This window comes from Phasianus colchicus, chromosome 8 (genome assembly GCF_987193195.1).
Source record: "Phasianus colchicus chromosome 8, bPhaCol1.hap1.1, whole genome shotgun sequence".
Classification (NCBI taxonomy): domain Eukaryota; kingdom Metazoa; phylum Chordata; class Aves; order Galliformes; family Phasianidae; genus Phasianus; species Phasianus colchicus.
The window spans coordinates 33,768,129-33,791,161 of record NC_143443.1 but is presented as its reverse complement, the minus strand read 5'-3'; the positions used below and the strand labels follow the sequence as shown (position 1 = coordinate 33,791,161).

At 46.0% G+C, this 23,033-nt stretch overlaps 1 protein-coding gene and 1 long non-coding RNA gene across 4 annotated transcripts; both read right to left on the bottom strand.

Annotated features, from left to right (window-relative positions):
* Positions 1 to 9,534: 9,534 nt before the first annotated feature.
* On the bottom strand, positions 9,535 to 10,945 carry LOC116231470 (uncharacterized). 2 transcript variants are annotated; one of them, XR_004167467.2, is made up of 3 exons: positions 10,738 to 10,945; positions 10,042 to 10,243; positions 9,535 to 9,775 (listed from the first exon to the last, which is right to left on the bottom strand). It is a non-coding gene; the product is annotated as an uncharacterized LOC116231470 (long non-coding RNA). The 2 variants fall into 2 exon arrangements; XR_004167468.2 differs by having other exon boundaries at positions 10,167 to 10,243.
* Positions 10,946 to 20,951: 10,006 nt separating this feature from the next.
* On the bottom strand, positions 20,952 to 22,805 carry FOXI2 (forkhead box I2). 2 transcript variants are annotated; one of them, XM_031597257.2, is made up of 3 exons: positions 22,341 to 22,805; positions 22,083 to 22,244; positions 20,952 to 21,602 (listed from the first exon to the last, which is right to left on the bottom strand). In XM_031597257.2, the coding sequence occupies exons 1-2, from the start codon at positions 22,747 to 22,749 to the stop codon at positions 22,084 to 22,086; spliced, it is 570 nt and encodes a 189-aa protein (XP_031453117.1). In that variant the 5' UTR covers positions 22,750 to 22,805; the 3' UTR covers positions 20,952 to 21,602; position 22,083. The 2 variants fall into 2 exon arrangements, with proteins under 2 accessions (XP_031453117.1, XP_031453116.1); XM_031597256.2 differs by having other exon boundaries at positions 22,047 to 22,244; positions 22,341 to 22,804.
* Between the last annotated feature and the right edge of the window lie 228 nt (positions 22,806 to 23,033).

Sequence of the window (23,033 nt, the reverse complement as noted above, 5' to 3'; positions counted from 1 at the left end):
GCTGAACTGCCCTGCCTGCGCCGAGAAAAGCATTTCTGCCGATTTTATGCTAGCAGTTGGAAAGAATAGGAACTTTCATTGACTTTAGGGAGCTTTGGATCAAGCTGTGAACCAATTAACATGACAACGATGGGGAAATTCTTCGTGTTTATCCTGCAAGCTGAAGCTGATGGGGATCAAAATATCCTCACTAATCTCTTCCCTCCCTCCAACAGCCTCCTTTAAAGAGGAAAGAACACGGATTATAGACTCCGGAGCAGTTGTTGCTTCAACCACTAAATTCTCCAGTGCACTCGTGCATGTTCAGAAGTGGGGAGGGGAAAGCAACTGAACTAATTCCTATATTAAAGTCATCTAAACACTAAGCATTAGGCACCTCTGTGTAGATATCATATCTAGTACTAGACCAGGCTGCCCAGGGCCCCTCCAACCTGGCCTTGAGCACCTCCAGGGATGGGTTATTTGCTACATCTGGTGGTGCGACCAAGCCCCCAGCCAGCAAGGGGGAACAAAGCAGAAACCACACTAAGCATGCACAGGGATAAAAGTGCTGCTCAGTAACACCAGTCAAGGCAGAGCAGCCTGGCAAAACACACCTCTCAAGTAACACTTTAATTGATAAATGTTGCTCAGGCCATAAATTACCATTTTCCTGGCATGACATTTTACCTGCAACAGAGCTGTAGAGGCTGATGAGAAGAAAACTGACAATTCATATTCATCCATCTTCATTTGTCTTTTGCAAGCAATGGAACACCATTAGAGGCCCCGTTTCAGAGCACCAGCCTTTAGTACCTGATACCATCTTGGAGGTGACTCACCCCCATCCTTCCCCTCACCCCACTGCCCCCTACCTGGGGCTATGCTTCAGCAACCTAAGTTCCTTCAAAATAAGGCACATTTAGTCATAGAATCATTTAATGGCTTCGGTTGAAAAGGACCATAATGATCATCCAGTTCCAACCCCCTGCTATGTGCAGGGTCATCAACCAGCAGCCCAGGCTGCCCAGAGCCACATCCAGCCTGGCCTTGAATGCCTGCAGGGATGGGGCATCCACAGCCTCCTTGGACAACCTGTTCCAACCTATCCCTCCAACAGACACGAGTATTTCGTGAAAGAAGAGAGAAATAACAACACAAGGGGACATCATCCAAAACAAAGCCTAAACTGGTACACCTGCTAAGTTTTAAATGCAATTTGCAGCCTCTTATTACCGATACCACAATGGTCCCTGCAGATCAAAACCACTGTACAATATATTGGATTTTAATAGAGCCTCTAGTTTTAATGAGACAATGAATGAAATATGCCCACAGAAATCAAAGGGTCCTGCAAGCAGGTGTGCATTCAAATTATTTTGCTGCAGCCAGTGGGTGAATATTTCTAATCTGGAAATTATTTCTATAATTAAAACCAAAGAGGAAGAGTTGCTCTTGGTTAGGTTTGGGAAGTTTTTTTTTTTTTTATGATGGGACCAGGTTGGAAGTGCTTTTAGGCAGCACATGGCTGAGCAGCATGACCAGTGCCAGGGAAGGTTGATAAGAAACGAGATGTAAAGGTAATCAGTCCTTTACCAGTGCAGAAGGTTAAAGAAACTGAGGTATGAAAAAGTTGCATTGGGTTGCAGTTTTTGTTATCAAAACTCCTTTAACAAAAAAAAAAAAAAAGAAAGAAAAAAAGAAAAAAGGAGAGAATTGGGTGCTGACTTTCTCCTGCAGGTATCACTCTTCATCCTCAATACAGAAAGAAGGATGGTGTTACTTATTGCAAGTAACACTCTGTGGCATGGGCTTGAAAGAATAAGCCCTGGAGTTTTGCTTAATTGACTGCACAGATGTAAGTAACCAAAGTAAGTGAAAGAGCCCAATTTTCTCCAAGAGGGCAGCGGGTGCCATGGCAGACACCTACAACTGCACTGAACTGCTGCCTGCTAGTTGGGAAGTAAAGCCACCTTTTAGCCAGACACAAATTTCGTGGAACCAATTCTACTACAGCTGGCAAAAACAACCTACAACCGTCAGAGCATTTGTGAGCTCTCTTCCATTGCACACTGAGCAGAGACACACCAATAAACATGGGCTGCATCTCATGTCCTTGCACATGGCTGGGTGGTGCAGCCTGGGCAGGGCAGCTGGCATCCTCCTCCTCCTCCTCTTCCCGTGCTGTCAGCTGCTTTGCCGATCAATGGCAGGGAATTTGCCTAAAGGGCCACTGCTGCCCCACATCCTTTTTAGAGGTGGATACTGAAGCCAGTGCATTCCTTCATAGAAATGGCAGGCCAGCCTTAGTTTGAAAGCATAACAAATGAAAGGGCTCAATTTGTCAGTGTCAGGATGGGGCACTGATCTCTTCCCTGGGAGCAGTAAAAGCCCCCCAGCAGCTCACAGTGCTTGGCAGAGAGGGGAATTCACAGGGAGAGACTCACCATTAAAACAAGAACCACTCCCAAGAAGTCATGTCTTCAGGCAGGGTATGGCAAAGATACTGTGAACAATGTTATAGGAAGCATTAAGGAACATTACCAACAGGTTGATGAACTAATAAATGCCATGCAACTCCCACAGTTATATTATTATTATTATTTTAAGATGGATTTGCCTGGAATTCCAAACTTGTATATATATATATCTCACAGCATTTCTATTGGGGCGTTCACAACACTTCCTGTGTCACTTCCCACACTCCTGCAAATCTGACACAAATCTGTACTGACTGCATTTCCTACAGACAGACAAAAAAAAAAACTGAACAGCCCAAAAGTTATTACAATGTTCGCCGATGGATGGATGCTTCAGGTACCTCTCTGCCTACAGGAGTCTGTGATGAATGCAAGAGAAGTGATGTGAAACAAAGAATAAAGAGATCACAAAGGTCACCGAGGTCTGGAGAAGAGGTGAAGGAGCACAGGAAATTATAGAAGGGAGCAGAAGCACAGAGGAATGCCAGAAGGTCAAGACTTGAGGATCCTTGCAGTAAGTGCTGCCCAGAGCTCTGCTTGCAAAGGATGGATGAAATATTTTAACTATGCACTGCCAGAGGCTGTAACAAGGATTTGAAGCTTCATTAACCTATAGGCTCTCCTTTTCTTTCTTGCTACGCTCTCCAGTGCTCCCATCCTGCCCTAACTCAAAAGGAAGACACCTGCAGTGCCATTACAATCAGAAGGAAAGCCAGAGCTTCTCTACAATGACAGCAAAGCCGCATTTTGTGCCAACAATTGTGCTCTGCTGTTGCCTCAGGTATCAGAAGGGACATCTGCAGTCTGCCCAGGGAAGGCGGCTTCCTTGCAAAGGCTCAGGCAGTGTTCCTATGGGGAAGAACATCTTTCCATTGTCCCAACGTATGATCTCTTTTTATGTAACTCTCCATCGTTCCTTAGCTTTTGAGCTCAGTGGGAGGTGGGTTTCCTCGGTCCCAGCCAGGCAGCTCTGTGCCAGCCATTGAAGGTGGGGATAAATTTTGCCTTTTTCCATTTCTACTCTTGACTCAGTCTCTCCAGTCTGCCCGATCTCTGCAAGTGCAGGAGGAAACCACCCACCTTGGTGAAGTGGGTGATGGTAAGAGCTCAGACCTAAAGACAAGTTCAGTGATTCTAGCATCCCAGTTTCTGGTACATGAGCCAGAATGAAGGTGGTCCTATGTGGAGACAGGAGTTGGACTCGATGCTCCTTGTGGGGCCCTCCCAGCTCCAGATGTTCTGTGATCATGGTTGAGCCCATGATCTAGATCTAGACTTGATCTTTGCCCAAGACCTTTCTATTGATGGGACTCAGTAATTGTTGCTCTTGGACAACTCTTTGTTGCCTGAAGAGATTTCTTGGATTCGTAGTTATCCAGCCAGTTATAATTATTCAGTTTCTTACAAAAATATGTTCATGCTCTGCACTGTAAATCAATTTATCAGAATACCCACTGCTTCAGCGTCTGCCATGGACTCCTGAGCAGTCACTGGCAGAAACAAGCAAACCAGACCTCACGTGCTAAACTAGAACCACTCTGGAGAACCAAGCCCAACATCTGGACTACAGTATAATTCTTATTACTGTAAAGGGTACTGAATCAGCCTTCAATTCAAAAGTAGGTGAGAGGGATGCAGACATGCACGTTTGCAACATGTTTGTGTAAGTATCTAAAGGTAGTCTGCATTATCAATCACTCAGGTCTAGGTTTTGGCCTTTGTTTATGCAGTTAACACTCCAATTCGATTTTTTGTACTTAATACTCTTTCTTGGACTTGTAGTCAAATCTCTACAAACAAAAACTTCATTACCAAAAATGGCTCAGCAAGCCAATGTAGTGCTCAAGAAATCTACTTAGTTTGCAAGCAGTTCCCCCAATGAAACCCAAATGGCTTAATCCAAGTATGTAAACGGCTCAACTCAGCAAGATTTACATTATGTGCAAGGTGCCTGCTGTCAGTAAATAAAACTGATGCAGAGGCTTTATGTCTTTCCTTTGCTCTTCTCTCCAGCCAGGGGTGTATTTTGGGAAAGACTTTCCATTTCAGAGTATTGTGTCTTCATCTACTTAACGCAACGCAGACTTCATTAGTGCTTTTGTCTTGACAGGTACCTACTACTGCTGATTAAAGTTCACCATTTATCCAATAAAAAACTTGCATGGAAAGCTTCCAAAAGCTGCTACTGGATTTCAGTCCCTGTAAGCAGAATGTTTCTGGATAACTATTTTTAAGAGGGAAAAATAAAACGCCCTCACTGCAAACTTTCCAGGAAGGCAGCAAAGCATAGCTCTGTATGCTAAGCATTTCCAACAGTACTGATTTAAGGTACAGTTAAGAATATTTGTTAGTTAGAAGTGACAGTAAATGCACATATAAAGGACAATACAACATGGAGGAGCTGGGGTCTTGGGTTACGGTTGTGGGGTTTTTTTTGACCAATCTATTTCTGAAGCCCCACCAATGCATTTATTTCAAGGACTCAAGGAAAGTAAACATCCTCCTCCCCACTCGCACTGCCTTTGACATTTAGCCACTTTTCTCTCCCTGAATCACAGAACCATTGAACAGCCTGGGTTGCAAAGGACCACAATGATCATCTAGTTCCAACCCCCCCTGCTATGTGCAGGGTCACCAACCACCAGACCAGGCTGCCCAGAGCCACAAAGTTCAGGCTCTGCTTGAACCATAACCCAGCTTTTCCCAAGTCAAGTACATGCACAGCTGTCTCCCTCCCAGCTAAGAAGTCACAAAGACCACAGGAAAAATAGTAAGGCTTTCCATCCTACTTACTCATAATTGCTGATAAAATTAGAAAATGGGAGCAAATGAAAATAGTTGTGGAAAAAAGCAAGACAAGGAAAGCGTGCAACTCAGCTGTGTGAAGGAACAGCGTTTAAAACAGGGGATTTCTAAACAGATAAGGCTGTTCCTCTGACCTCGGGAGGCACCAGCGAGCTGCTAATTACTGGGCTGTTAACTCAAACTGGCAAAGGATTCATCAGATAGGAAAATGACTGGAGAAAGAACTCTGCTGGGAAGTCAGGAACTGAAGTGGTTTGCAAGAGAAATGTAGATTCTGGAATAGAAGAGATGCAATTCTTCAGGCAGCTGAGAAAAGGAACCTAACCAGCTGTTTTAAGATTAGAAGTCCAGAACAGAAGAAATCAGTGAGGCTGGAGAAGGCTGCTTCTTAGTCAGGGAACAGCCAGGTTGTCTGTGGTTTTGGGAAGCAGATTTCAAGCTAAGAGAGGCAGTTCTGCCTGCCAGCATGAGGGTTTCTCAGAGTTGGAGGGGATACCAAAGTAAGAAGCTAGGAAGTCATATTTGGAAGGATTGGACACGGATGTTCAAGTTGACATTGTAAAGGAGAAGAGAGTCCTTTACCCTGAAGCAGAGCAGAGGTTGGGACCACAATAATGATGTCTAAGCACGGAGTTGCCATAGCTCACACGGTTAGATCCTACCAGGCAGAGATATCCTTCTGGACATCCATCCACTAATGCAACCACCGGATATGAACTGCAAGAACTGGGAAAGCAGGGGACAGCAGCACAGACACTTCTGCTCTGAGATGAAAAATTGGCCATAGCATCTCTTAGTGTTATTCTTTGGCTTTGTGGGTGGGTGTTGGGCCTCGGCCTTGGGTGATCTCCAAGCGACAAGAATAAAATATAAGGGCTTCATTGTAGCAGATAATCTCTTCTCCACTTCCCCGAGATCAGCGCTGCTGTTTGGATGTTCCCGTGGTGATGAGGAAATAACACTGCAAGCTGGCATGGGTACAACAGCATTTCATGGGAAAAAACAAAAACAGGGGAAACAAAACAAGTAGAGGTTCTTGAAACGGTGCTGGATGGAGCAGAGGACTCACAAGGTTAAAACACGGGGATTTATGAAGCACAGCTCCCAGACCAGAGGCTTCCCTTCCCCTTCCTAATGTGCGTTTCACCTCCTGGTGCCAGCTATGAAATTATACTCTCTGTGCAGAAACTCGTTTTTCAGCCCACGTGGGAAACGTTCAGACAAATGTATTTTCCGAAAGAAAAGAAAACATTTTAAGAGCCACAAGTATTTCCCCTCAGGTGATTCCCCCTTAATCTTCCCAGTGACACCTCTCCCAGACGCTTCCCAGCACACCGAGCTGCACAGCAGCGGCTATTCCCAAGGTATTTAGTTTCTCCCCACAGGTTTTCCGCAGCGATTATGTGGCTTCAGATCTGAAAGGCTGCTCTTCTCGTTAAGTGACAGATAATTGAGCAGCGCGAGGCTGAGCGAAGCTGCTTCCTCCACAGCAGCTCCTTTTGCCCACAAAGACAGCAGAGCCGAGTGCTTCTTTCCTCAAACCTGGGTGCAGATCTCAGCCACTTTTAAAAGAGTATTGCATAATAGAAATACAGCCCAGTCCAAATCTTTCATTATACGGAGAGATACAGCAAACAGCATTCCAAACACACGCAACAAACTGTGCAGCACAACACTGATTTTTGGGGACCACTCTGCCTGCATGGGATCACAGCAAGGGGTGAAGGTACCTCTGCAGGAACAAGGTCTGCTTTTGCTGATCAGCCCTGCCTGCCACTGACTTTCCAGCGTACCACAGATGTTTGCACATCCCTAAGGCAAAGGTCAGTTCTCTTAGTATTGGATTTTAAAGCATCTGTTGCAGTTAGCCAAACGCCTAGAGCTGCAGCTATGGGAAGCTCTCAACATCCCCCAGACTTTTTTTTAAACAAGACCTGATATTTTCAATGTAGCACAAACTGCTGAAGCCAGTTCCAGATGTATTGCCCTGTGAAGGGAAGTGCCTGGCACATTACACATCCCTGCAGCTCCATAGAGACACATGGGCAGCCATGGAGCTGTGCCCCAGCGCTCCCTGCAAGCCTTTGGAACTGGGAGTCATTTAAACACTTCTCATATTCACATTCACTCTGGCTTTAACTAGTTCTGTTCTACATCGCATCATGGCTATGTTAGTTTTTTCCCCAGGTGAGAAATGAGAATGATGCTTCTGTCACAACCCAGTAGCATACATAGATGCAGAGAGAGAACAGGCAGTGGTCTATCAGATAAGGCCTGGAGACATGGACAAATCCAAATTCTGTAAGGAGACAGCAACCCTGGAGCGTAAGTATTATAGAAATAAGAAGATATGCTTCTAAAATGGGAATTAAAAAAAATTATATTGAGAAAAATCTGTTTTAAACTCATTTTCTCATGTCCCTTCCCCCAGATTAGCTTCTGTACCAAAAAAGTAATTACCTTCACCTCTTCCAAAACTCACCTTAACAGCTGAATTAAAAGATCAAACAAAAGATTTCTGAGCACTGCTATGTTCTGATAGTGAGGGAAAGTCCTGAACTCAGTATCAATGCTCTCAATTCAGGTGGACAATCAGAAACACTCTGTTTTTTCTAATCAGTTCCAAAGTCCCCAGGTCTATTTGTTTCTAAGGAAATAGGAAAATCAGAAGACAGCAAAAGTCCCCGTGTTGAGGTAAATTAAATAGCTCTTTTATGACAGTCATTTATCAGTGCTCTGATTGATCCATACCCTACAAGTTACTGCTCGAACTGATTGCATTAACAGCAAGAACAGCAGAAACAAAGGAAGGCAGGAGGGAGGGCAGGATCTGGGGCACACACAGCATGCCATGAGGATAGGGCACTCTGTAGCCGAGTGCCTGAAGAGCAGAACTAACACAAAGGTGCTTAAATAGCATTTGGCACAGCCAAACCTGCCTGTCGAGGGCCGTTTGGGAAGGATATTCAGTGCCCAAGGGGCCTTTTGTAGCCTGTTTGCTTTAAACTGCAAGGAGTAAGCGCCAGTACTTCCTTACATTGACAGAAGTGAAACTTAATCACAGCATTTTATTCTGAAGAGAGGAGGAAACAGAGCTGTTTACACTGCGTGATCAATAGGAGCCGTGAAATAGTGCTGCAGGACACGTTTAATCAAACACTGGGATAAGTCAGGCAGGATGGATTGCAGGCTTTACATCATTCTGGAGAACCACGGGGTGAGAAGAGCTGTCAGGATCTCACCTGAAGTTTTCCAGCACAGTGATATGTTGGAGGGGCAGGACATTGCTTGAGGCTCTGCAATGGATGGTGCCCTGTCTCTTCATGAGGTTGTCTTTCATTCTGTACAGTTGGTGACAATGTCTACTTTGACATATTGCTTCCACAACGACAGCAAGTTGGCATTTGCTCAGGGCTTATAGCTTAAATAACCAAGACATAAATTCTGCCTAAGACGACTCATAGATGCCTTCTTTTAAAATCAGAACCACGAGGGGCAAGAATAAAAGCTTGTCCAAGCACAAGGAGCAACCCATTAAAATGGAGCCTTACAGCATCTCAACAAGAGATTTTCCAACAATGCCGTGCAACTTAGATTCATCTTCCTTTTGATTTTTTTTTTTTAATTTCCTTATTACCATTAAGTTTTGATGTATTTATGCAAAAATGAAAGCCAAGGAAACAAGAAATTGATGGGTGTAGTCTATTGGTCTAGATAGCAGTATGTACTCCTGATGGCAGCCATAGGTGTGCTCCAAAGACAGGACTTCTGGAATCCACAGTTCAGGTTGCTCAGAGGGGATATAGGCAAAATGAAGCCCTTGGCTTGAGTGGGACAACACTAATCTCTAAACTTAAGACTTAAAAGAGTGGAAGCCTACTACTAACACAGGTAATGTTAAAGGCTCTCCCACCAGTTAACAGTGCAGAAGAAGTGTAAGTCAATTCTATCCAGGCAAAACGTAGCGCTGCCCAGCTGTGATCAATCAACAGTAAGAAATGTGATGGAAACCATATAGAGAACACCAGAAATTCAGCTCCCTCGCAAAGAGCAGCTTCCAGCTCTGTCTTTCAAAACAGCAGAGCAACCTTTTCCCCATCAGTTCTCTCCCACAAGCAGACAGATGATGGATCGCCTTCCCTTGCAGTCAGTGGAAATTAAAGGGGTTCAGTGCTTTACAGCCAGACTCCAATTGCCCAATGGGTGTTGTATTATACTCTATTTGACTATTCCATATGCATGCTGCTCTGATCCTGCCTCCCAAAAGTACTTCTTCAAGGAAATAACACAATTCTGATTTATTCCTAGGGCAGCAGAAACTGATGTACAGAATTACTCATGGGTAGGCTGCAGCATTATTAGCATTCATTAAAAGCCCAGAGAACAAATTAAGTTGTCCCCATACAGCAGGAGCAGACCCGGAGCCTGAAATCAAGTCCCAGCTTCACGGTCTGCACACATCACTGAGAAACACATGGGCAGTTCTGCAGTGTCCCATCACAGGTTTCCTGCTGTAAAATCCCAAGCAAAGAACATGAGAAGAACATATTTCAGCTTCCTTCTGGAGGTAGCTATAGCAGAACCGCAAGGTTTCTATAGTAATAAATAAAACACAGTAAATTAATTTTTAGGGCCCTGAACTACCGTAACACGCCAGGCAGTTCATAAGCAACATTAGAACCATAAAACATCCAACAAAAAGCACAGGGAATCGGGGGAACATAAATACTTAACATTTTATCACTGCGCCTTTGCCAGAAAGGTATTAGAGACTCACAAAGAGATCTTGGCACTCATCGCCAGGTACGTAATCCTCCTCGCTGCCACGTGAGCAGTGCTGAGATGCTGCAGTACACACAGCTTCTTTTCCATCAGACCAAACCTGTACAGCAATTTTCTCACCTCTGAAGGGATGAGGATGCTCAGGAGGACACTGGGATGACAGCGCATTTTCCAGAAGTGACACAATTGCCAAGATTCTGTCACAAATAAATAATTCACCATAACCCATCAAACTAGAAAATCCACCTCTTCCCATGCCTAGTCCTTGAAGGTTGACACGAGCATAACACCTCAGTTATTCTGCAACAAGAACTGCCCAACTGCTCAGAGAAGTGCTGTAACTCATTCCCATGTTATTCCTCTTACCACTGTAATAAGAGTTTTTCAAATACAGGAAAGAAGAATGGCTTGGGTTGGAAGGGACCTCAAGGATCATCAAGCTCCAACCCCCTGCTGCATACAGGGCCAGCAACCTCCACATTTCACACCAGCCCAGGCTGCCCAGGGCCCCATCCAACCCAGCCTTGAACACCTCCAGGGATGGATGGGGCATCCACAGCCTCTCTGGGCAGCCTGTGCCAGAACCACCACCCTCATGGTAAAGAATTTCCACCTGACATCCAACCTAAATCTTCCCTCCTTCAACTTTTAAAGAAAGAAGGCACAAGTACAACAGGACACATGTACTCACCTTCACCAAAGGCTCTGATTTGCACAGTGAGACCACAGCAATGCCACATCCCATAGCAGCACAGTTTGATCATAGAACTCCATCACTGAAACTCTCACTACCAACTCCCAAAGCAGCCAACCCAGAAAAGCAGTCAGCACAGGCTGATCATTAACACCAATTAGTGCTTGATTGGCAGCATTGGGTTTGGGGGAAATGGGGAACTGGAGCCTCTCTCCTGGCAGGTGGGCAACTCATCATTGGTAGTGGGATGAGCACAGGTTGCAAGAAAAAACAAATTGCAATGAATCACAGCTGGCCCTAAGCTTAGGACTTACTTTTACACCTGAATCCTAATTCACGTATTTGGGTTTGTAACAATTACTCCAGAACTCAGCCAGCAGCAGTAACCTAAGAAGTAAAATAAAGCTTTATGAATGCAGTGGAGGTGTCCAGAGATCTTCATGCACGTCTGTGTTTGAACTGGTGGTGCTGCAGGTCATTTATAAGCCTGCCATGCACACGTGTGTTAAAACAATGTGGATAAAGTTCAAATGAATTTGTCTTTGGAGTGCAATTTATTTAAGAATAAATCTTTGCATCGATGCATGCTGCACAACAATTGTGCAGGCTCCAGCTCTGCAAGGATTAAGAATGGCTTTTGTTCCTATAAATGCTTGGTACCACTCTTCTTTAATTTGCCCAGGGTTTGGTTTATTGCTGATGCCCGCCAATTTCAGCTCTCTTCTTAATTTACTTCTTTTTTCCTTTCTAACCAATCGTCCTCATTGCATTCTGCTCCTGCAGTTCCCTGAGTGTAGTTAGCTTCACTTCTATTCATAAGAAAGCTTCCAGTTGGCACAAACACAAGATTGAGGGTAACTGCCTGCTCACAGGTGTGGGCAGGACAGGGATGGGCTGGGGAATGGGCTGATGGAGGACAGTTGGAGCAGAACAACACGAGGTTCCCCCCATTGCTTAGAAAATTGCAATTGCAGTTTTAGGGACAAATTTTATAAAGAATATGAAGTCACTTAAAAAAAAAAAAAGGTCTTACAATGTAAGGATTTGCAAGGCACTATGTGAGGAAGCAGTAAAGAGCTACGATGTCTGATATTTGTAGTAGAAAGTTTTACTTCAGTCTCTGTATCCTACTGCAAGGAATGGGCACAGCCATGCTGCTTCCCTATGGCATGTGTGCTACAAAAGAAGCAGTGGTATGGGTAGTTAATGCCTATTTTCCAATCTAGATACAGTTTTAACTTCCCTGAAATACCAGTGTTTGCTTCAGATACATACAACTCAGCATCCTTGTGCAGAATAAGTAAATGCAAACTATACCATGTTCCATCAAAACAGAACATGAACAGAGAGGCAATAACTTACCCTTTGGAGATAGCTCAGGCTATTAAGGAAAGCGACATACATGGAAGGGCAGTGCTGAGCTTAATTAACAATGCAAACTCAGGAAGCTAAATTAACTCGAAGTATGGCCCTTAGAAGTCTTTGGTGAATGCAATTTATCCACAGCAATTACTGGCGTGTGTTCATGGAGATAACTCAATGAAGCATTGCTTCATCAGTGGCAATGCTTTCAAGGGCAGTATTTATTTTAAGACAAGAAGCTGTGCAGAGGGAATGCCTTTACCTCGGTTAGCTTTTACCCCCATCCAACAGCGAGCACAATTCTGCTGTTGAGATGAACTCGGCCCAAAGCACAGACACAGCTTCCTGAAAAGTCGTGCCAAACGTGGCATTTTTGGGTGGCATACAGCAAAACAAAATGTGGTTTGCAAAAGGCAAGTGGCACCGTGGATGCCTGTGATGTAAGGGCTCCATGCTGAGCATTCATCTCACATCGTTATGTTCCCGAAGGAACATAAATAAAAAATGGAGGCTAATTTCTTGGTCTGTATTCCCTCCAAATCCCCTAATATCTTCCTAGTGGTTGTACTGCTGGAGACAAACCAGGGTCTGCTGCCTGCCCCAGCTCTCCCTTTTGAGACATCTCAGCTGGGGAAAGAATTGAACTCACTTCTCTATTCAGGTAGATCTGAAAGAAGCAGGACACTGAAGATCCTCTGGGGACGAGGAAAGTTAATTAACAGTGTATTATCCTGAGAGTGTCTTTCTGAAGCCCCGGAGGTGCCATCTAATGCCATTACTACCTCATTTATAGTGACAGCCCTCTTGACTCCACTGTCTCTGCCTTAATTTTCAGGGCAGAAGGAGTCAGCTCCTCATTAAATATTTGTATTTTCTTCAGAGCTTTTTTGTTTTCCAATCTCTTTCATTAAGAGGCCTTCATGACATGCTTACCCCGTGAAGAATTCAATCCTTGCTGCCGGATAATTTTTCTTCCACCAAAATACATCAAGATGAAGATGCTATGTTCCTATTGGGACCACCCTAATACCACAGCCAGTAATCAGCCTTTGGCTGACTTGCTTTTTTTTTTCTTTTTAAACACAGCCAGATCCTTTAGGGGTATTCTTCTCATTGCCTCTTCTCCACTCCCATCCCAGTGCTATATTTTCCTCTTTTTTTTCTTTTATCCCCGTTTTCAGGAACACACATTTTACTCTTTCCTTCCAGTTTCCACATTCTCGGTTTCACTGATACCAGCCATATCTCCTGGGCAAGGCATAACCATCCAGATCTCTCAAAAGAATGGCATTGCCATAAGACGTGTGACACAAAGGACCTCCTTCTCAATTGCAGCATCTTGGCACTGCTGTGGGCATAGCAGCAAGGGAAACTCAGCTGAGAGACTTGGGTTGTGTCAGTAAAACATAAATACCACAAGACGTACCTTGGATTTCAAGAGTTATTCCACTCTCCTGCACCACATCATCTCACTGAGCAAAAGGCAGGAGTGAATATAATCTCCACCTGTATTTCTTTATGAGATGAATTAATGAGTCTCTGCTGTCATTTGCGGTGAGAAATATGGAGAGCGCATATTATTTTCAGGATCTCAAGAGTGTGAGAAAACTTCAGAAGCATGAAATATCTCCCCCCCCTTAGCAAACCCTTTTGTGCAGTTGTTTTATAGCCAGCAGGAGGAAACTGTTGGAACTTTCTGTGAGAATTGATGACTGCTGGTAAAAGAGATCCTAACGATTTGGGTCACTTTGAATTATAAAAGTCATCACCGTACTTCTGAGTGTTAGCTGCTCCCAGAGTACAGTGTTGGAAGTGTCAGGCCCAAATGATGTGCAGTGCATTTAGCTAACCTCTGGCTTGAGACACGTCTGTCTGTAAGGTCATACCCCACTGATGAGAAGAGCAGAAATCCAGTGGAACATCCTCGGCAGCCATGGCCGTCCACATGCATGCTGGTAGGGCTGATGGGAAGGATCTTCCACATTATTACTACCAAATTATATGTTATTATGCTTGGAAAAAGTGATACTGCAGGCTGCATGCTTTGGATTCGCCATCCTTGGAGGTGTCCAAAGGATATCTGAACATGGTCCTGGACAAGCAGCTTGTGCTTGGTGACCCTGCACATAGCAGGGGGTTGGAACTAGATGATCATTGTGGTCCTTTTCAACCCCGGCCATTCTGTGATTCTATGATTCTCTATGCTTGTGCAGGACGGTTGGTCCCTTCAGAGTCCTATTCCAAGTGCACATCACACTAAAGGAGAGGAGGAGGCACCCCAGGATCTTCCCAGAGCTGTACGGTGCAGGGGGCTGAGGCATTTACACTGACTATTCACGTTAGCTGGAGGGAACAGCCCCAGATATCAGCCATAAAGAGGGCAAAATGTTATGTTACAAAGTCACTGCCCTCATATTCAGCACAGCGCAGTGCTTATGGGAGGGAGTGCCAGAGGAGCCCTGCTTGGTGCGTCTTAATTATATTCTATTTCTTCATTATCTTTTAGAAAGCTCTCACTTCCAATTACACATCAAGCTAGTGAGTTCTGTGTCCTCCTGGCAAGATATTGCTAAAACCAAAACTCACCACCTCTCCTGCAAACAAACAAACAAACAAACAATCATGCAAACCAGCTTAATTGGGGGCAGGCAGCCTTCCACAGAGCCAGAACTGCTGCTGTGAAGCTGGGCAGCCCCTGGCCATGGCCAGGACCTTACTGGCTTTGCCCCATTTCCTTCATCAAACACATCCATAGAATATAACTTGTCGTGTCTTTATGAAGGAGTGGCATTATAAGCCTAAAGAACTTGGCAGCATTAGGCAGAAGAGGTCATCTGTTTAGCACAGACTGCAGTGCCAAAACTAGTTGCTAGTGGGAAAAAAATCCCCATTTTGAAGAACACAGCAAGGAAATTGTAAAGCCCATGGGGCAGCATGGATCTCCCTGCTGCAAGTCTCTGAAAGGACAAAGTTTAACAGCAGTGAGAAAAACACAGGTGTGGTACTCGGCACAGTAAATAGGATTACCAACACCTTCAGTCCATTTTCCTTTTCTCAGTACATAACACTGTGTCAAAATGTGTTTTATCAGCAACGTATATACACACAGGAACAAAGGGAAGTGATCTGATGTCAGAATGCCTAACCCATACTTGGATTACACCTGTTAGCAGGAATGTATTCAGTCTTTTCCAGGCTTTGCTCAAAGTCCCTTCCTTTTGGATAAAAAAGGGCTAACCCGACTGTACCTACAGTCAGGATTTATAGGATTAAGCACACCCAATGAATGTGTTTGCACCCAAAGAGTCACTCATACATTGATCCCAGTGTAAAAGTGCATTTCCACCCAGAGGGTGGTGAGGCACTGGAACAGGTTGCCCAAGGAGGCTGTGGATGCCCCATCCCTGCAGGCATTCAAGGCCAGGCTGGATGTGGCTCTGGGCAGCCTGGGCTGCTGGTTGGCGACCTGCACATAGCAGGGGTTGGAACTGGATGAGCATTTGGTCCTTTTCAACCCAGGCCATTCTATGATTCTATGATTCTATGATCTTCCAGCATGATCCAGCAGGGTTTGAGATGTGATCTAGGAATTATTCCAAGTAACATGTACAAGTCTGAAAATAGAGCAGAAATAAGATAATGAGATAATTGTTTCATACTTCAGGGTGGTGCACCGAAAATGGGGAGAAGTATCATGATACCAAAGGAAATTACTGGATACCTAAAATGGACTAAGATAAGCAAATGGGAGTTTGAACTGGAAAGGAGATCTCCAAATCTGTTGACATTTCCAGCAGTATCAGAAGAAGTGCAATTCCTCATCTCTGCTCCCAGTAAGAGGAGCCTTGGACCACGAGCAGCATCTTTAAGGACTTTTCCAACCTGAGCAATTCTATGATTCTATGATTCTATGATAAAGATGAGACTAGCAGGAGACACCAGAGGAGTTCAGGCTACCAATGTTCACAGAAAAAAAAATTCCTGCTGCCTTGCATGTGCCTTTCCATTAATGAATTTTGACATATGGAGGTCGAGTTTTCATTACCATGGTGTAATTTAAGGAGATCTCAGCAAGCAGCTTGCTAGAGCCCCCACTCCTGTTTTCCTTTTGCTGCCGGCAGACTTCTCTTCTGCATGTGCAGTGTTTTCTTTAAAAGGGAGAACTAACCAATAATTCTTTGAATGGCTGGCACTTGATAGCTTAAACAAAAATGGAAATAGCCATTGAATGACACGCAGTGCCAATGAGAGCACCTTGTGCTTTAGCAAGCAGGCAGAAGTGGCACTGGCTGGTGCTTGTGTCCTGTTCCCGTGGCTGGATCTGAGCTGTTTTATAGCTCTGCTCTGCAATCATCACATGGGTTCCAGCTCAGCCACCTACCAATGCACCTATTCATGATAAAAGCCCAGTTGAGGAAAAGCTTTGAGCAACTCCTCGATGTTAAATATTGAAATCTAACCACCTCAGTGGGAATTAAATTAAGCACACGCTGTTCTTAATAGGTATGATTTTCTGAACAATTTCTTCCACTAAAAAAGGACAAAATCTCTCCCGTAAGGTTGTATGAAGTAGTCAGAAACCGTGATTACCTGGTTTGCCATCCTGAATCACCAGCTTCAAAACCTGCTTTCATCTATTGTATCTTAACAAACCATGAGCAGTTTAATTACCTCATTATAGAAGCAGAAGTGTGAAAAGGAAATGCAAGGAAAAGCCATGAGTCTGGTCAGGATTACAAGGGGAACCTGAAGGGTTGACTCCAGTGAATCTGAAACCTTTAATTAAAGTATTAAAAGTCTTCATTCTGAAGGCTGTTTCCATCTTCATGGCAACACGAACCGACCTGCCCCAAGGCTTCCCGTGTGCTGGGTTAACACACAGCTTGGGCAGCCCAGCCATTGGCTCTGAGCTGTGGTACACGCCTGGGCGCCATAAAGAACTTTTAAATAGCCATTAATTATATTCAGGCTTAAGGAAAATTGTCTTTATGCAAATGAGAAGCTCCAGAGTAGAGTTACAGGACATTTCATGAAACCTCAGATAAAATTTATTGATCTTTTGGAAAACACTTCAAGGGAAAAACCACCTCCGAGAGAACGGTAAAGGACTAAGCTTATTGTAGAACCCAGAGCTAAAATACAACTGAAAATTGGGAGTTTTAGATCAGGTATAAGGAAGAAACTCTCCACTATGAGGATGGCACAGGCACAGTGTGCATGTGGAGTGGTGGGAGGTGTCCCTGCCCATGGGTGGGTACTGAGTGGCTTTTAACATCCCTGCCAACCCAAGCCTTTCTTTGATCCTGCCATTCTAATATAGGTCGTCAAGGGAAAACCTATTTCCTATGTTCCTATAGGAACAGGTTGCCCAAGGAGGTTGTGGATGCCCCATCCCTGCAGGCATTCAAGGCCAGGCTGGATGTGGCTCTGGGCAGCCTGGGCTGCTGGTTGGTGACCCTGCACATAGCAGGGGGTTGAAACCAGGTGATCATTGTGCTCCTTTTCAACCCAGGCCATTATGTGGTTCTATGATTCTACCAACCAGCTACTCAACAGCTGATACATCTGCATTGGCTTTTATGAGGCTGAAGAAAAATTAATGTGTTAATCTTAGCAAAATACTGGAAAATGCATGAGTTTAACGTGTGTTTGGACCCTGCCCGAGCAGCAGTACAGTGCAAGTTAAGATCTCAGTGAAAATAAAACAAAATGTACCAGTTCTGTCAAAATCTGACAGTCATAAACGAACTAAGATGTCGACACAGACAGCAGGATGAAATCACTCAGCAAGCACAGCAGTAATCACGCTCAAGTGAAAAATCTTCCCTTCTTCTGTCTGGGTATATGGATGAGAAAGAAGTGCTTTCCTTAAAAAAAAAAAAAAAAAAAAAAAAAAAAAAAAAAAAAGGCTAAAAAGATAAATAGCTTAGTCATGTATTGTCATTTTGAAAGAAAAATGTTACCATGAGCTGCTGAAAAGATCAGATTAATGCTTTTAGGTAGATGAATACTGGGACACGGGAAGATAACACGCTCTTGTAACATTCACACACTGCAGCAGAAAGGAGACTGCAGTCTCCATTAAGGCCATACCACCAAAGCCAACACCAGTCTCAACTTCCCTTCAGCTCTTGTCTGATTGATGGCAAGACATTGGCTAGAATATATAGGCTCAGATTCAACATAGAGATTTATTTATGAAGAAAGTATCTTTACCTTAGAATCATAGAAAGGCTCGGGTTGGAAGGGATCTCAAGGATCATCAAGCTCCAGCCCCTCTCCTGCATGCAGGGCCACCAACCTCCACATTTAATACCAGTCCAGGCTGCCCAGGGAAAGCCCACCCAGTGGTCCTTAATCATAGGAGAGGTAAGAAACCCTGAATTTCTTGAGAATTCAAAAATCCCACTGGCGCTCACAATTAACACGACTTCAAAACATGTAGTCACAGAAGCTGGATTTAGAACAGACTAAAATCCAGTGTGTTATGTGATGGGATCACCCAAACAGTCCAGCTGTACAGAACCTGACAGTTCCTGCTCTGTTTTGCCAAAAAGTCCTGGGAAGCAAAGTTGTGATGCAATAAGGCATAGGGGAATCGTAATGGTTAGTAATGATGAGTTGCATGCAAGTGCTAGACCTGATGGAAAAGGGAACAAAAAGAAGAAATAAACTTGATTTACCACTCTTGGGTTGGATCCATTATGGACTTCTCTTGGAAAGAATAGAGAATTGTTACCTTTGATATAACTAATATTAAAACACAAGGAATCAAATCCAGTAAATCAACCATACATGACTATTTGGAAATATTCATAGGGAATGAAAGCTCTCTCCACCTCCTGCAGCCTGGGCTGCACAGCCAGCCCTGTTGGTGCTGGGAGCTCACCAGGCTTTTCCATTCCTCCCATTAACTCAGCAGACGCCCCGCAGGCACTGCTTGCACGCAACTGAAATTGCTTGCACCCCTGGGAGAGGGAAGGAGGTCACTGTGCCCTCCCAGCCTCACCCAATGCCTCTCATCGGGGAGAACTGCCAGGGATGAGCAGCAGATCACGCCTGGCTGTTCTCTGTAAAGATGGCCATTGTCTGTGAGCAGCCCCTTCTTCTGCACTGCCCAACGTGCTGCCCGAGGGTAAAGAAATGGTGGCCTAAAGCTGGCTGGATAAAGCCTAACCCTTCAGCTTCATCTCTCAATGGTGCTCCAAAGCTGTTGTCATTTGTTGCCAGTGCTACTCTGTGAAAAGCAGAAGATAGGAAGCGTAACACAAGCTGGATGAATAATCATTTCAAGCCATCAATTCCTAATATTTCCTTTGCATATTAGTGTAAGTTCCAGATCTCCAGCGTGCTCTGGTTTAACTGCATCGCAAACACTCAGTCTTGCTCTGTGTGGGCCATCCAGCTGTGTGTGCATTGATGTTCCCCTTGTGGAGAGCAGAGAAACTCCTGTAGGCTAAATCAGGTTGGGTTGGCACTGCAGTGTGATTTTGGTTATACTGTGTGTTTGGGAGTGTGGGGAGGCTCAGGAGGCTGTCAGAAGCTCGAGCCATATAAAACCAGCAGCAAATCACTTTGTGTGTCACAGCAGGGCACGTCTCACAGGATGCTGCGCTGTTGCACACCTATGGAACACCAGATCCAAGTAAGGTTTGACCACAGCATATCATTGCATTGGCACCCTTTTTCCCTCCAGCCCACAGCTGCCCTGTTGAGAGCACTGGAACAGGTTGCCCAAGGAGGCTGTGGATGCCCCATCCCTGCAGGCATTCAAGGCCAGGCTGGATGTGGTTCTGGGCAGCCTGGTCTACTGGTTGGTGACCCTGCACATAGCAGGGGGTTGGAACTAGATGAGCATTGGGGTCCTTTGCAACCCAGGCCATCCTATTATTCTATGACTGAGCAGAACTTTGCCACCCAATGCTTTTGCTTGGAGGCATTGCTATTTCTCTGTCCCATGCAGACTGAAACACATACTTATTTCACCAAGAAATTCACAAATTTATAACATCCCTTTTTGCTGCAAAGACAAAAGGCTCCTTCTTCTCTGCTCTCTGCATGACCCACTGAGCACAACCCTCAGCCACCTGGAAAAAAGGAGCCTGAAATGCAGCTGATCACCAACCTAACGTCCCTTGCTCCCTCTCACACAGGAGCTGGAAGTTACCCTGCCAGAATGGGAGCTTCAAGTCTCAAGTATCATTCTCCAAAGAAATAGGAGTTACAATTTAAATGCCTTCTTACTGGATAGCCCTGGAAAATAATGACATAAACAAGGAGGTTATACCTGGAATACCTTAAAGGCAACTCTGGAGTTGCTGTTTTTACAAACAGCAGATCAGTAAAAAAGGAAATTTGACTGCATAAGAATTACATGGGATTTTGACTGATAAGTACAGTTTCCTATTTCATTTACTTAAAGTCTACTGAACTTGGATGTTTGCGAACCAGAAGTTTTGTAATCCTACTTACTACTGAATGGACCATCAAAAGCTTTGATTACACAGCTGGTTCTCCACCAGGGATTTGCATCTCTGACACAGTTTATGGCTTCATGCAGTTTGCTTTCCCTGTCTTTTGGTCAAACTTGCTTTACAGTTCCCTTATAATTGAAACAAAAACGCTCTAGGTTTCTGTTTCGGGGGTGTTTTCCTAACAACCACAGCAATAACACTGTTGTTAGATAAATTTTTGTCCTAAGCAAGGAGTGGGATGGAGGAGACAGAACCAGAAGGGAAAGGCGACAGGTTATACATCTCGGTTTTGTTTTCTTCAAACTCCAGGACACCCAAAGAACAAACAGAAAGCTGGGCAGGGGAAGCACGCGCTGGTGAGCAGGTGGCCAAAATCCTCTTGTTTCAGATATTTAATACAAATGCAGATGTCGCATTGTTTTGAGGCTTCATAAAAATACAGAAACTCTGTGTCTGTGTGACAAAGTGGGTAAACCAGAGGCATTTTAAACAAACAGCTCGGTCTGCACGGGGACACGCGCACCGCAGGCTGTCAGCACCCTGCAAGCACTCATCGTGGGGGCCAGCAGCAAACCCAGCAATTAAAGAGCTCCTCAGCAGGGATCCGGCATCATTTTGGATGCTCGATTAAATCTGAAATTCTTTGGATAAATTATCATCAGCTCCACGGGCTGACACAAAGATCATCTTTTGTGTTTGAGAAAATAAAGGGGTTTTATTCAGAAATGCCACAGAGGATGTGGGGCTGGCTGCCCCACACGCCAAGCCCAGCTCCAGGGGCATGTCCCACTGTCCCTCCCCACTCAGTGAGCCCAACACCACCCCAACCACATCTGAGAGCTGTGCCTTGCAGTGAGGGCATCCCAGCTGCACACCTGGACAGAGGAGAGGAAGGCACCTCGGGCATCCACAGAGCAGGAGGTCAGCAGGCAGGGCTGGGACAGGCTGCTCTTGTCAAGGGGGAGGAAAAGCCAGCCTCCCATCCAGCTCACCCCATGGTGATTCCTTTCAGCATCTAACAGGGGGCTGCAAGAAAGAAGGGGACAGACTCTTTAGCAGCAGCATCTGTTGTGATAGGTCAAGGGGAAGTGGTTTCAAACTAAAAGATGGGAAGTTTAGACTGGATATGAGAAAAAAAGTTGCATGCAATGAGGGCAGTGAGGCACTGCATGGGCTGCCCAGAGAGGTGGGGGTGGTCCCTGCAGACACCCAAGGTCGGGGCTGGGCTCTGAGCATCTGATGGAGCTGTGGGTGTCCCTGTGCATTGCAAGGGGTGGCACCAGACGGCCTCTAGAGGTCCCTTCCAACTCAAACCATTCTATGAACGTTCCACCATGCCTCGTGCATTGGATGCTTTCAAGTCCCAACGGGGAGTGCTTCCCACAGCCCTCCCGCCTTCACTTCACCCTAAGCACACACACATCCCACTCTTTCTCTTATCTCTCTATTTATAGACCTATAAAAATGTACAGTTACACATCACAAAAACACTCCTTCCTCCTCCACCTCAGTGCATCTCGCCGTGCCCGGGGGCTGCGCTCACACAGGGGCCCCCCGCAGCCCCACCGCTGTCTCCGGCCTCGGGACGCCTCTTCCTCTTCCTCCTGAAGTTGCCGTTATCGAACATTTTCTCGCAGTTGGGGTCCAGCGTCCAGTAGTTGCCTTTACCTGCAGAGGGGAGAGAAAAGGTGCGGCGCCCATCGCTCCGGCCCCGACCCACGGGCAGCACCGCTCCGCCCGCCCCATCTCCACCCTCCGCCTTACCCGGGTCATCCTCGTCCCGCGGGACCTTCCTGAAGCAGTCGTTGAGGGACAGGTTGTGTCGGATGGAGTTCTGCCAGCCCGCCTTGCTCTTCTTGTAGAAAGGGAAATTCTCGGCCACGTATTGATAGATCTGGCTGAGGGTCCTCCGTCGGCCCGGCGCGCTGTGGATGGCCATGGCGATAAGCGCCGAATACGAGTAGGGCGGCCGTGCCGGGCGCGGACCCTCGTGCTGCGGGAGCGGCGACGTCCAGCCCCGCTCTGGGCACGGCGGTGGGAACGGAACGGCGGGCGGATAGGGGGCGGCGGGGCCGCCGAGCCACGCGTAGGGGCCGCCGGCGGGCGGGCGGAGAGCCGCGTCCAACAGCTCCCGGGCTCGGGGCGGCTCGGACGGAGGCCCGAAGGCGTGCATGCTCCGGCACCACCGAGCCTATCCCGGCACCGCACCGAGCCGCCTGCCCCAACGGCGCGGCCGCACCCCGCCCGCTTAAATAGCGCCCGCGGCCCCTCCGCCAGCACCGCGCTGCCCCGAGCCCGGCTACGGGAGGGCCGCCCCCACCCCACGCGTGTCCGCTCCCCCGGAGACCCCTCCCTCCGCACCCTCCCGTGCCCCTGCTAGGATTGCCACGAAGGCACGTGCGGTCCGACGCGCACACGTGCGCTCCCAATACTGAATGCTCCCGAATTGGAGCCGTG